The sequence below is a fragment of the Antedon bifida genome, chromosome 9, assembly GCF_963402885.1.
Source record: "Antedon bifida chromosome 9, ecAntBifi1.1, whole genome shotgun sequence".
In the NCBI taxonomy this organism is placed as follows: Eukaryota; Metazoa; Echinodermata; class Crinoidea; order Comatulida; family Antedonidae; genus Antedon; species Antedon bifida.
In genome coordinates, this window is record NC_136234.1 from 5385182 (window position 1) to 5401326 (window position 16145).

Sequence of the window (16145 nt, forward strand, 5' to 3'; positions counted from 1 at the left end):
GTACATCATTAACACTTTCAGGGTAGATTAATTTTAACAATGCTCTAATTTTAGACGATAAGGTAATTGAGCAAGAACTTTCGGTTTTTAATAACCAGCATGTTCAAAGAACATAAACATTGTAAATTCCCATATAATAATTACTAATGGTCCTTGACTTTCATTTTCATTAATACACAATACTTTTGAATTTTGAACTACCTTTTTTCCCCATCTGCATTGTCCAACATTATAAATAAATACTGAAGAATTCCCACAAAGGGGAGACTTTGAGACTGAAAGATTGTTTCCCTTTGGGGTATTCCAAGATAGTTCTATTGTAATAATGTATTTTCTCAGTTATAAATAATTATAATATCCTGGATTTATATAGCGCCTAATGTTGTGAAACCTCTAAGCGCTCAACATTATTACCCTAGTCATTTTTTGCACCTCCATAATGCAGCTAGTAATCAGCGCAAAGTTGTGTCTTGATCTAACCAGGTACCCATTTATACACCTGGGTGGAGAGAGGCAAACGTAAGTAAAGTATCTTGCCTAAAGATACAAGCAATACGGCGAGAGTTGGATTCGAACCACGATCTCACGATCAGTAGTCCAACGTCTAACACACTGCGCCACACACACTCACAGTACATGTTTAAGTACGAATACAACTGAAATAGCCACATTCAATTAAAATATACTCTACAGAAATAATAATGAAATGGTGAAGATGCGAGACATAACATTAGTATAAAATGTATTGTGATTTTAGAAATATTCACTGTGATATCTCTATACCTTATCAAGCACATTTATCCAATTTAAAAACAATATTCATTAACATATTTAATTACCGTTACAAATTATTTCCTTACAATCTAAATAATACAAATAAATTATATTTTTTATTTCTTTTTTTTAATAATATTAATATAGATAAATTGTAATAATACTAGCTAAAATAATGCTTACTTAAACATATACTTTTGGAAGGTTTAAAATTGAATTCAATCCTCAAAAGATAAAAAACACAAATATTTCAATTAGTTAAGCAATAAATGTCTCAAAACAATATATTAATACATTTCAAAATATATATACAGAAACACTTATAAAAAATGTGTTTTTTAATTTATAAAATCATGTGATTTGTTGCTTTGATATGAGTTGCAAAATAATCCAATTTGCTAATAATAAAGTGCACGTGAGTTATATAACAATAAACAATATAAAATCAAAACAATCAAATATGTATTAAAATAACTGTCCAAAAGTCAATAGTAATTGATTATGGACCAAACCATTATAAAGTGGGGGTGCTCTACAATCAAATTTTTATATTGTTATCATTGAGGAAGTATAAATTTATTTCCTTCATGGTTATATCAAAGTACATTGACCCCTTCTCCCATAAACAATAACATTGAGATATAACATGAAAGCATTGACAGATTAATGATGTGTGCGTGCAAGCGTGAATTTATGTCAAAAGCCTTCCGTATATGATACAAGTTTGACTGGCTTATGTACTATTGTACTACCAATCAAAGTGTATCATGTATCAAGGCATACCATTCTATTCTTTGTGTGCAGCAAAGTTTTTTCAAATGGAAGGAATCAGAAAAACCCAAAATTGCAATCAACAGTTAATAAATATTGTGATTAATAATACAAAATCAATAAAACTGTGTAAGAATACAGTAGAACTGTTGAGACACCCTTATTCAGGCACATCCTTATCCAGGGACACCTTTATCCAGGGACACCTTTATCCAGGGACACCTTTATCCAGGGACACCCTTATCCAGGGACACCCTTATCCAGAGACACACTTATACAGAGACACCCTTATCCAGGGACACCTTTATCCAGGGACACCTTTATCCAGGGACACCTTTATCTAGGGACACCTTTATCCAGGGACACACTTATACAGAGACACACTTATACAGAGACACCCTTATCCAGAGACACCCTTATCCAGGGACACCTTTATCCAGGGACACCTTTATCCAGGGACACCTTTATCCAGGGACACACTTATACAGGGACACTCCTACTAAAAGGGGACAATTTGGCATCCCCTTTATAGGAGTTCTACTGTATTATCAACATGAACAAAATGATCATACATTTTTACAAGTTTGTTTTATGCTCTTTGATATATCTTTTCCTTTCTTACCTATAGAAGAAATCAAATTTGACAAATTAAATATATTTTTTTGGCTAAATTTGTTTTATAATACTTCTTGATGATATAATCAGTCCGAATATAAATATATATCAACTCCCCCAATACCAGACACCCTTGGGATGGTTTCCAGATATTCTGGTATTCCGAATGTGTTTTTAACGGCAACAAAAAAATTGGACGTAAAGTATGGTTTTGGGAGTTTCCAGTTTTCAGGGAGTCCAGTATTGGAAGGGTTGACTTTATTGACTTATGCTACATGTGTAGCTTGCACTTGATAAATAAACACAATAAATGTGTGCATCTATTCTCTACACCTTCGAGATGATTGTTGATCACAGTACTGTTATCATAAAATTCATTTATTAAAAAAAGATCATAGCCAAAGGGAAATTCATAATAATATTAAAATCCTGTTCCACATATTCACCAACTATCTTTTAAAAATTAAACCAAAATATAGTCTTACAGCAGTAAGTTGTTTTTATAAGGTGGGTGTATTGGGGCGTTGGTTTGGTAAACAAGATTTGATGGTAGTCTATTGTATCGTTGTATTATAAAAGGTGGATTAATTTGCATACATTACCGTTGGTGGGTAGCGGCCTCAATGGGTTTATTTGTTCGAAAAAGGACCCCTGTAATGAATTGATAGAAATTATTAAATGTTGACATGAATTGGCTAAATTTAGTCCTAATAATTAAATGTTTGTATGTTCTTACCAGTTTGTCTATGCTTTATTTTGTACTTAAGTTGCACATTCAAAATGTATTAAATGCTTGAAATTAAGATCGCTTCTCTCTGGCTTCATAATCATCTATGATAACATACAAGATAAAATACATTACTTTTAGTGGATAATATTCTAAAATTAAAAATATTGGCTATGTTGAAGCTTGAAACTGAAGACTATGTTTCATTTCAAGTTTAACATCGATAAGATAAACCTCAGTGTTGAGATTTATGGTGAAACTCTGCAAATAACATCGAATGAAAATAAAGGCATTTGCCTCTTGGAAGTCACTATTTGCTTCAAGAATATTGTCCTCGTCTGTGAATTGCGCCCTCTAGCAATACATATCTCGCTATCTCGTGGAACATATTACTGGATCAATAATACTTCTTCTAAATTATAGCCACAGAAAGCTGACCAATATCTTGGAATATGATGCGTGCGAACATCCAATACGGGCTGTAAACATTATAAATATAATTCTGACAAACTAATCTTTTTTTTTTTTGTAAAATTTCAACATGACCAGTTTCAAGAAATGTTTCATAATTTGTTAGTGGAGCAGCACACATTATCTCTCATCTTGGCATTCATCTCATATTTCATAATTTAAAAAAATACTATTGTTTTAAGTGATTCATGGAAAACTTCCAGTTTTGTGTTAACGATGTACGATCACATTTTTGAACAACCAACGCTTGTCCTTTAGGGTTCTTACTATCAATACATAGATTACTGTTTAGGAATCGCAAATGACGATCTTGTCGCTCCCATTTCTGTTTGAAAATAAATATCAAAAATTATATGTTATTGTAGTATTTCTTTCAAACAGGAATAACGTTGAATTAAGTATTTCTGCTATTTCTCTCCATATTGAATTTTTCTTTCTTTTCTCTTCCCCACAAATAAAAAATATGTAAAAATACATATTCTGAGGTAGGTAGGTAGATGCTTAAAAGCACCAATAACGTACAGTTATAACATATTTAAAGAAAGGAATTTGCTGAAATTGATAGATTAAAAAAAATAAAAATACATCTTCGGAACTAAAAGAAGAAGTACTAAATAGAGAAGTATGGAGAAAGAAGACTGTCATGGATCTGCCAAATGGCAGATGACAAGGTAGACATTGAGTACCTCCCTCATCCCAAGTTTTCTCCTCTACTAAAAGACAATACATATTTTACTTCCCATCCCACCTCCTGAATCTTTCCCTTTTTACCTCCTCAACATACTACTTCTATATTACTGTATCATAGGAAAATTATGTGATACAGTGTTATATATGCATCACACACTCCTGTATCATAGGTCATAAGCCTAAAAATTTACCTCATCAAATAATACAAGGGTTATATGTGACACTGTTTTACATCTGCCTATAATACTATAATCAAGTAGAAATAAGTTAGACCTATAATACTGTGACTGACATATAATGCCATAAAACACAAAATAACATCATACCTGGTTTTTATTTCCTGACTGGCAACCATGTAATTTTATTTCAGATCCCGGATTTTTGTCCAGTAACGTTAAACACAAATCTGCATGTTTTATAAGTTTATCTTTGGTTAAAGAAAATTCCTGCAAATAACAAAAAATGTTTTAGGATTTTAGAACATACTTAACCCTGCCAGCTCCCGAATTAAATCCAAATGGCTGTCTTGATCAGTGACATAATGCAGGGGTCAAGGGCGCTGGTTTAGCACTTGTAAGGGCCCTCCAATGCAGGTTAGTTGCATTGGGGCTGCTTACGCGCTCATACAATACTGATCTTGATTTAGCTTACTTGATTTCCACCGCTATTGTGGCATTCATATACACCTATTGTTCCATCGTGTATGTGGCCTAATGTATCTATACATAAATTGCCCTGTTGTAGAGCTCCAAATGCTATATCTGATTTATCAGGTACCCTAAAAACAAACAAAAAAATTAATATTAACATTTGTATGTTTGTTGGTTACATTCATATATGTCAGGCACCAAAATGATCAGAATTGTACTGGGGAGGTTTTAAACTACATTTAAACACTGTTTTGGCCCTAGTATTTTTAATATTAGTAATACCTTATATCCCCTGGATGTAGAACATAAAATTGGACTGACTTTGGAGGGTGGGACTATACTTCGACTCAGGACTCAGGTTCAGGAAACAAATGATTGGTAAGCATTTCTTGTAAAGACTCAAACTGGCTAGATAAAGGCCTATACTCAGACCAATACTGGGACTATAACTGGAGATATGCCTGTTTTTTAAATCAGACATAAAGTAGGGAGTGGGATTAAACCCAAAGTGGGATTAAACCCGAGGATATACTGTATATATCTTGATAATTTAAATGTGAAACGTACCTTAATTCTGGATAGACATTTTCAAGGTACCATTTGAAAGGTTTGCAGTTTAGTTTTTTTCTTATTTCCAATCTACCTTGAATACTATAAGAACAAATTCAATCATTAATATTAGTAATCTTTTTTACTACTACTACTACTGCTGCTGCTGCTGCCACTACCACTACCACTACCACTACCACTACCACTACTACTACTACAAAATTTGGAACTGTCATCTGGTATTCTGTCTGATGTGTCAAAGCCCTGCCATTAGACTACTGGTTTTTATGACATCTTTAAATTTGACTATAGTTATATCAGAGTTCTAGTTGTATGATAGCTAGTTAAAATGAAGGTGGAGTTAGCATACACTTACTGTGTATGAAACTGAGGTGCATACACTTTTTTTAAACTTTCATACACACACAACCGCGAGCAACTCGCCAATTACAGGATGGATAAACTATTTTATAATTTATCGTGCTCATTTGAGGTTTAGGGAGTTGAAAGAGTTGTGAGCTACAACCCTGGCACTAGGTCAGGATTGAACCCTGGATTGGAAGGCAAGCATGTTAACCACCAAGCTACAGCTCCAATACAAGCCACTACAATTTTCTTATTTTTTTATTTATCATATCTAACTTGATACTGCTATTTGTGTATACTTTCTACAGATACAGTATGTTTATCTTTAAATTTTATTATTTAAGATATAAAATAAAAACGACTTACTTTCCAAATTGTACATTACGAGCCGACGGGACAGCGGCGTAATAAAATTCTTTATAATCATCCATCCAAACTTCTGCTGCGCGTCTTGTGTTTCTACGGGAAATTAAACATTATTATTCACCAATAAAACTACAAACTTAAATTTGTCTTTTTTTTCTTATGTTATGTAATGTTTTACACATTTTTTTATACAAAAGAAATGCGTTTTGCTTAACACAACAAAACGACATAGGCACAATGCACGCGAGTTGAGGTGACCAATCACAATTGACAGTTCGGATGATCTTTCACGTTGTGATTGGTCAAAGTACTTATGGTGGACTTACATCGTTGTGCCCAAGTGGGAACCAAACGTTCTGAAAACGATGTTTAAATTTGCTTATTTCACTAAAATTCTCCGGCAGACAACACATATACTTTTGACACAACTTAAACTAAAACGATGTTGACACAACTTAAACTAAAACTATGTTGACACAACTTAAACTAAAACTATGTTGACACAACTTAAACTAAAACTATGTTGACACAACTTAAACTAAAACTATGTTGACACAACTTAAACTAAAACTATGTTGACACAACTTAAACTAAAACTATGTTGATACAACTTAAACTAAAACTATGTTGACACAACTTAAACTAAAACTATGTTGACACAACTTAAACTAAAACTATGTTGACACAACTTAAACTAAAACTATGTTGACAGAACTTAAACTAAAACTATGTTGACACAACTTAAACTAAAACTATGTTGACACGACTTAAACTAAAACTATGTTGACACAACTTAAACTAAAACTATGTTGACACAACTTAAACTAAAACTATGTTGACACAACTTAAACTAAAACTATGTTGATACAACTTAAACTAAAACTATGTTGACACAACTTAAACTAAAACTATGTTGACACAACTTAAACTAAAACTATGTTGACACAACTTAAACTAAAACTATGTTGACACAACTTAAACTAAAACTATGTTGACACAACTTAAACTAAAACTATGTTGACACGACTTAAACTAAAACTATGTTGACACAACTTAAACTAAAACTATGTTGACACAACTTAAACTAAAACTATGTTGACACAACTTAAACTAAAACTATGTTGACACAACTTAAACTAAAACTATGTTGACACGACCTTAAACATTTGTTTCATAAATAATGCTAATAATAATTTCTACTAAGCAAAATGGTTGCTGCCTGAGATTTAAAAACGATCATATCTACATTTATTATGAATTATTATTCCTCTAAGACCAAGGTTACGTCCACATGGACCAAAACAAGATCAAATGTACAATTAAATAATTCTGTATTCAAGTTACTGTAAACATGATCAAAACTCAAGAACATAGGCTATACATAAAATAGATTTAACTAGAGGTAGAATGAATGAAATCCAGACAGTAATCCACAACATTAAGCTCTGTCTATACTATCAAACTAGTTTGACTAAACAAATGTGATGTGCCCAAATATGGTAGTGATATTCCCAAATGATAGTAGTGATATGACATCATTATGTCCATATATGAGCATATCACATTTTTTTTGACATAAAGTTTGATATTTTAGACAGAGCTTTAGTCTGTGAATCGTCCACCACATTGAATACAAAGATTTTTAATATACATGTATGCTTTTTTGCTTCCTTCGAATAAAACATTGATGTACAGTATATTTTACTATCGTACGGAAATGAAAATTACAGTAAAAATTAAAATCATAACATCGATATACGAATCTGACACTTAATGCATAAACATTTTTAAGGTAATATTCAACAAGAATTTTTTATTGGTCCACATAGTTTTCAAATAAGTATTTCTAACTATCATAACAAATTAAAAACTAAAGTAATACGATACATATGCTCTACCTTGCACCAAAACATTCATTACATTATCAACGCACACCTGATAATTATTAATAGTCAGCAATGACATGTAATTAATGTGGAATTGTATCCATCAACATGAACACATAACAAACGTCCATGGATTTATTAAACGTCAAAATAGATTATTAATTGAACACATAGACAGAGAATGTGTACAAAAAGTAACTCTTTAAAATAAGATATTGGTGTAGTCAACTTTGAACTACTTTAAGATGAATGACCAGTGTGTGTAAAGGCATACATCAGAGAGAATAATTGTTTATTTCTACAACCATATAATACTATACTGAAATTCAAAAACCATATTATATATTTACTCATATACCATATTTGGGCACATCACACTTTTTTTGTCAAACTAGTTTGATAGTGTAGACAGAGCTTTAAGCGATAAAAACATTGTATTAGGCACTATTAGACTATCATTATTATTACATTGTCTGTTGTAAATTACTTAACATACCTGGCAAAGACATTCCCACTTCCACCTGGGAATGTGTACGGATGTTGTTTACGGAAAACATGTCCTACACGACTGCACGGAATAATCTCTAATGTACCCCCACACTGCCACACACGAAATGATATTTCTGAAAAAAGAAAAAAACACAACAAAAATTATTGTTGTCATTAGGGTAAAGTACCTAGACTTTTGAGATTTGTAATGCATTACAGTAACTGCAGAGTATTTAGGTGTCATTTTTGATCCTCAACTAAATTGGAAGGAACATATAGACAAAATGTCTTGTAAAATAGCTAAACGTATCGGTGTGATTCGTCGTATTAAGATGTATCTTCCTATGTATACTTTAAAAATGTTAGCAAATGCTTTAATTATTCCATTATTTGATTATTGTTGCTGTGTTTGGTCCAATTGTAACATAAGTTTTTCAGATTCTCTTCAGGTTGTAATCAACAGATTAGGTAGAATATTGTTATCAGTAGACATGTATACCCCTATTAATGATATCTTAAGTACTCTTGGATGGAGTAGACTTACAGAAAAATGGAATGAAAATATTCTTATAATGCTATTTAAATGTTTAAAAGAAATAGCTCCAAATACTTAACAATATTATTTCAATTTACTGTAGATAACCATAATAAATGCACTCGCTCCCAAAGTAATAATGATTTATGTATTCCGTTATGGAATAACTCTCAGGGAAAAAGAACTTTTGTTTATAGATCAACTAAATTATGGAATTCTCTACCAAATAACATAAAATCAGAACTCCATAATATGTCTTTGGCAACTTTTAAATCTTCACTATAGAAAACATATATGTATTAACCTTTTTGCCTTCACAATTGTAAATAGTTTTATATCTGTTTTCTTTCTTTTTGTTTTTCTTTTATATTTTATTTTTGTTGTAAATATGTTTACTGAACCACTTTGGAAATCAGTACATTTGTATTGAAAGTGTATTTCAGTTTAAAGAAAGAACAAATAAATATATTAAATACCATTTAGTGATAAAGATCAAATATAATTCTTGCATTATATTAAAACCATTATATTCTGATTGAGAAATCTGAATTCACTTCTATGTTGAATACCCGGCACATACATTACTCATGTGCTGGGAGTAAAATGTTAAATTTAGGTTAATGTGACATGTTTCCGCATCAATAAGCATCCAGATAGGTAATTTGGGATTTAATGTGATCTCATCATCAACGCATTCTAATGTAGTGTCTTCATCAATGCATGTACTGTATGAATTAAAATTATGTTTAAAACCTTTTATTATAGGATTTATAATAAAATTAGTGAGTGGACAATTTGGACATTTCTCCAAAAAGTGAACAGGTGATTTTGGTCAAGCCATAAATGTGATACTTCTGTTTTCCCACCAGTTTTTATAAATTAGTCAATGTAACTGGGTCATTATCCTTTAAAGCTCTGTCTACACTATAAAATTAATAATAAAAAAAGTATGATGTGCCCAAATATGGTAGTGATATGCTTAAATATGGTAGTGATAGTGTAGACAGAGCTTTAGAGTGGTTCTTGTAAATGAACCAGCAAATAAATATTTCTTAATAAAATGAATTTTAAAGATTAGAAGAGAGAATTTGTGACCTTATAAGTTATATTGTTGTTAGATCAACAAAAGTAAATTTATAGTCAGAAAATGAAGACAGTAGGTAATAGGTAATGACTGTTATAATGGAGAATTCTTTTGTATGCATAAGAATTGCACATGTTATTTCTATTGATCTAGAATTATACTGTATTGTTGTTAGGAATCATTTGTTATTGTTATAATACTTTATGTATATAGATATGTAAACAAAAATGAAATTGAAATGAAGTAAATATCAACTTGAGATGAAATGTAATTAAAATAAAACAGTCATTAAAGCTCTGTCTACACTATCAAACTTTATGTGACAAAAAATGTGGTGTATCCATATATGGACACGATAATGTCATATCACTAACATATTTTGGCATATCACTAACATATTTGGGCATATAACTACCACATTTGGCCACGTCACACTTTTTTTTTGTCAAACTAGTTTGATAGTGTAAACAGAGCTTTACAACAAATTGTCATTGACTTTATACTATAGCAAACAAGATATATATATATATATACCACCTGCTGGAATGTATTGTCAGTCAACAATAAGTGAAATATAATAAATCTAAAATCAATATTGTTTTCATGGTCAACAACCATTTTATGCAGTAATGACAGTTTAGCTGTGTGAAAACAGATATCTATCATATACTATTGGAAGTAACTCATGTATGAATAAGGATGATTTACTAGGTTTTTTGAAGAAATACTTATTTTATAGTCAAATTTGATAATAATATGTAAGGTGATATTTATCTGTTAACTGAGAATTTAATCAAATTTTGTCAGTGGATGAAATAATTGTGAAAAAGTGATATGATGATACTACAATGGATTTTAGAGATATTCATATAAAAGTCTTACCAATACACCAATTGCAAATGACAATAAATTTTGTGAAATAATGTTTACCTAAATTTTCACCGCCCCATATATCCATCATCATATCGTATTTTCCGAGGTCGTCAAACCATTTTTTAGAAATTGTGAATAAACCACCTGCAATCATTGGTGTTCTGCAAGAAAATGTAAAAAAAATGTAAGAAATTATATGAAAAATGTAAGAAATTGTATGAAAATGTTTAAAAAATGAAAACAGATAAAAAATACCTTTAAAATCATGATAACAACAATAATGGATAATGATTTACTTTTGGGACATCATTGATGTTGAATTATTATGGTTACAATAATTTTCAAAATATGTTTTCTATCTGAAGCATGTCTACACTATCAAACTAGTTTGCCCAAATTTGGTAGTGATATGCCCAAATATGGTAGTGATATGACATCATTATGTCCATATACGGGCACATCACATAAAGTTTGATAGTGTAGACTGAGCTAACAAGCTATTCACCATCATGCAGTAGCATAATACTTCAGATTAAAATTGTCAGTACTAAATAATCTTGGCATTAAGTAAAAATACTGTTCATTGTTCAATTTTTTCAACCATCATATCATCACCAACCCAACCATCACAAGAAATCAAGTGTTCACAGATCACAAGAGATCATATTGATGACAAGTGTTATACCTGCAACATAATATTGTACTTTAGCCTACAATACTATAATAATACTACAGTAGTACCATTATTGCTCTCTCTTATACACATACACTATACACAACAGGTGCAAACAATGTATGGCCAATAATTACCAGACTAAACATAATGTAACATTAGTAAACCTATTAAAAAAGTATCAATCATAAATGGCAGGCAGAATTTATGAGTTCTATGTTTGAAGTACTTTTATTATAGATGCATTTGGTAACTTGCCATGATTAAATTGTAAGATTAATGGTATTGTAGCTTGGTGTTAACCAAGACCAGACTGCTAGTGGAAAATATTAGATCCCGCCAATTGAAGTTCCTGGGCCACGCGCTTCGAATGCCTGAACCATGCAAAGAGTACGCTCTGTATGTTCCCCAACATGGGAAAAGAAAACTAGGAATGCAGAGAACCAACTTTCTGAGATACATCCAACAGCTTTTGGGGGATGAAGAAGGCATGATTACCTCTGATAAGCTGTCAGAGTTAGCCAAGGACCGTTGTGGCTGGAGAAAGCTTGTAGTCGCCTGCTCCGCAGCCGACTGATGATGATGATAATGTTTGTCTTGTAAGACCAAAATGCTTTGTTCAAATCAGGACTGCGGTAGAACCAGCAGCATTGATCTACAGTATCCCATATGTTCTCATGGTCAACAAAAACCTTTTAGTAAGGGTTCTAAAGCTCTGTTTACACTATCAAACTTTATGTGAAAAATTTAAATGTGCCAATATATGGACATGATGATGATTTTGAAAAAAAAAACTACAAAAGCAAATGTTCAATTCTTGGCTGTGAATCTCTCACATCACTCGTCAATACCAAAGCTTTTTTATAACATTTGTTTTAAAAGCATACATACTGATTCTGTTAATTTGCTTTTGGACAATTTCTGACTTAAATGAAAAAACTGAATATGGATGAAGTGAAAAAGTGCTGTCACTAATGTTTAAATGTTAGTATGATTGACTATATGACATTTCAAATGTGTTTGAACGCCAAAAGAGTTCAACTAGCAGCTAGGTAGTCATTGCAATGCGGCCTATATTTTATGCAGAGATCCAAGACGCTGAATTTAATTTAACCAGAATTTTTGTCTTCTAAAACTCTGTCTACACTATCAAACTTTATGTGAAAAAAAATGTGATCTGCCTATATATGGACACAGTGATACAGCCCATATTTGGGCATATCACTACCATATTTGGGCACATCACACTTTTTTCGTCAAACTAGTTTGATAATGTAGACAGAGCTTTAAATTAAAGGATTTAAACTAACTTTATGTGAATAACAATTTTATTTTGTAAAAATAATTTCTGGTAAAATAAGAGAAAGAAATAAAATCTCCTAATTTTATTTTTGTTTAAAAATGTACAGTATTGTCCCACAAAAACATGACAAATGACAATGTATCTCTAAAGAATTATACACCATACTCTTTTCCACTGAATCAAACTACATGAATTTGGTGTTTTTTTAACTAAATATTGATTCATATTTACTATGACTTTATAGTTATTAATAAAGTCAAAATATTTACAAAATTATCTTCCCTTGTCACTAATAACTCACCAGAGCACATAACATTCCATCTACTTACACAATTTATTGATTAAATTAAGTATATTTCATTCTCAAAATAGATTTGAATTCATAGACATAAAAATTGCTTTTTTTTATAGTGACACTGAGACAAACAGTTTAATTTATTCAGGTGAAGAATTTGACAAAAAAAATGTCCATATATGCACACAATGATGTCATATCATTACCATATATGGGCACATCACACTTTTTTGTCAAACTAGTTTGATAGTGTAGACACTTTTTATTACTAGAATCAAAACAACCAGATACTACAGTAAATGTTGTACCATTTTTTCTACTTTGTTTCAAAAGGGTAGCTCTAACAGCGGTACTACAGCACCATGGAGAAATAAGTTAGGAGATTTTCCATGGTTGTACTGTATCTGACCAAGTATAGGGTACCAGTGGGGCCTGGGTACAGAATTTGTAGAAAAATAGGGGCTAGGATTATACTCCACTTATTATATTTTTTGTACTTTTACTTAAATGTTGAATGAAGATTGAATTAATAATGGAATTGATTATAATCTTGTGTCCATATAGCCTAAATTAGGTGGTGGGATTATTATACTCAGGGATGAGATAATACTTCAGCATGCGATTACACTCGTTCATACCGCCTACAGTATATTTAACACACAGATACCTTATTGGTGCAACTGGGTTTGATCGTCTAGAGTTTCTTTCCGTTGCTGTCATGTAATCCCACCGGAAGACTAGATTCCAATCAAAGCCTCCCTTCAGATCTGCAGAAGCTGCGACGTACTGAAAGGTATCCATGTTAATGACATCAATGATAGGGCTAACAACTGCTTTCCAATCCTAAAAAAGAAATTGTTGGTAGAATGAAATTTCATGCAATAGATAATTTAAACACTTGATGATATGAATATAACTGGAACTGCTGGTATTAATTGTTTGCAGCTTTATAGGGATGAAGTTTATCCCAAGTTTCTGAAGAACTCCTCTCCCAAAATTGGACCAGAGTGTTACCTTACCAGATGGGCACCAATAAAGCTCTGTCTACACTATAAAAAAAAAAGTGATGTGCTCATATATGGACATGATGACATCATATCACTACCATATTTGGGCACATCACAAACTAGTTTGATAGTGTAGACAGAACTTTAGATACCCTAAAATAAAAATAGCAAAAAAAAAAAAGAAAAAAAAGTTTTATGAGTGATAATCTAAAAGCTTTTGGTTTGATATCAACATCAGAAACGTTAATTTATTTAACATTTCAATCCTGATATCACCTCAGGCCTACACGAAATGATTATTAATCTATTATTTATACTAAATGAAGTAAATAGTTAAAATCATCTCCACAAAGGAGATACATTACATTTACATTAGCACATAAAAGTAGGTTGCACCCACTCATGTTAACCACATAAGTTGCAGGAATCCATTACTAATATACAACAATTAAGTTGTTAAATATAAAAAGGTGTAATTTAAACATAAAACATGAATGAATTTAATTTTTTGTGTTGTTGTGCTTACTGTATCTGTGTTGGTGCAATTTTTGTGTGTATTTTTAGTGTTTTATTTAAATATGATATTCCAGTTTTCAAAACAAATTTCTGTTAATTTTTAAAATTTGGACAAATAAAGATATGCATGGAGTTATCTACGTACATAAGACTATGATTAAATTGATAATATATTTCTGCAATACAAATGATACATAATTACATGTGGGTGGATAATAATTCAAATTAAATTATAAACTATTGTTATCATTGCGGGAATCTGGGACAATATTGTGTACTTTATTACAGCTAGATCATGTCTACTATCGTTTACACAGGAAACAAATTACCGTAAGGTGATACCTTAGACAAATAAAATTAGACAAAATGATTGTATATAATGATTGATTTGGTATTAAACAGTTTTTATAATTGATGACATATTGACGTAGCTGTGTTGTGTATGTGTTTTCTACTACAAAAGGCAGTAAAGACCTTCTCACTATATTTGTTTAAATATATAACTGTCAAAGTCTAAAAGAAAACACCAATGTCTCAATTTCCAAATATCAGTAAAGCTCTGTCTACACTATAAACTTTATGTGATATGCCCAAATATGGTAGTAATATGAAATCATCATGCCCATATATAATCAAATCAAATATTTAAAAGGCGATATATTCCAAGACTACCTACTTTTCTATTATTACTCAATAACCCAAGATAATTTATTCCAAAATTGATGAGATGGTAAAGAGGGGTTGCCTTAGTAAATGGCTGGAAGGTGTCATTGACACAATAACATAAGAACCTCCTTCACGCTTACAACAGTTGATATATGTTAAATTTGTTTACATAGACAATTTCTGACATGTAAAAGTGCTACTAAAATAAACTACATTGTATGTAGATTGAAGTGTTAAACTAACAGCTACGAATTAACACTTGACAGCAAACAGGGATATGGCGTAATGGTAAGGGATATCGGACTAGCGCGTGAGAGGCATTGTTCGAGCCATATTGCTTGTATCATTAGGTAAGATGTATTACTCTCATTGTCACGTCCTTCAAATGGGACGTAAAGTGGAAATAACTTTTCTATAATTCACAAGATGAATAAATATAGTATTACTGTAGTTCCTACATAGTATCAGACTTACTTCACACAAGAGCAAACTAAAGCACTATCAAACTCTAAGCTCTGTCTACACTATCAAACTTGATGTGACAAAAAATGTGATGTGCCCATATATGGACATGATGATGTCATATCACTACCATATTTACACATATCACTACCATATTTGGGGACATCACACTAGTTTGTTAGTATAGACAGCGAGCTTTAGAAGCATCATGCCAATGTTCTGCCAAGACATTTAAAAATGAATCTAATCTCATTCATTATGCATATCATTTTTATTATATTAATATAGTGAAAGATACATTTCATGTAATTAAAACGCATTGTTCTTTTTAAAACAAGCTTTTTATATTTAAAATCTAGTGTTCAGTTACTGAATAC

At 31.3% G+C, this 16145-nt stretch overlaps 1 protein-coding gene across 1 annotated transcript in view; it reads right to left on the bottom strand.

Annotated features, from left to right (window-relative positions):
* Positions 1 to 651: 651 nt before the first annotated feature.
* LOC144851365 (polypeptide N-acetylgalactosaminyltransferase 2-like) overlaps positions 652 to 16145 on the bottom strand; it is a 42232-nt gene continuing 26738 nt past the window's right edge. The window contains exons 7-14 of the mRNA XM_078708776.1: positions 13785 to 13960; positions 10904 to 11007; positions 8362 to 8488; positions 5980 to 6072; positions 5266 to 5349; positions 4700 to 4826; positions 4375 to 4494; positions 652 to 3683 (exon numbers count right to left, since the gene is read on the bottom strand). Of these exons, the coding sequence (XP_078564902.1) occupies positions 3528 to 3683; positions 4375 to 4494; positions 4700 to 4826; positions 5266 to 5349; positions 5980 to 6072; positions 8362 to 8488; positions 10904 to 11007; positions 13785 to 13960 (987 nt within the window). The 3' untranslated portion in view covers positions 652 to 3527. The remainder of the gene's footprint in view (positions 3684 to 4374; positions 4495 to 4699; positions 4827 to 5265; positions 5350 to 5979; positions 6073 to 8361; positions 8489 to 10903; positions 11008 to 13784; positions 13961 to 16145) is intronic.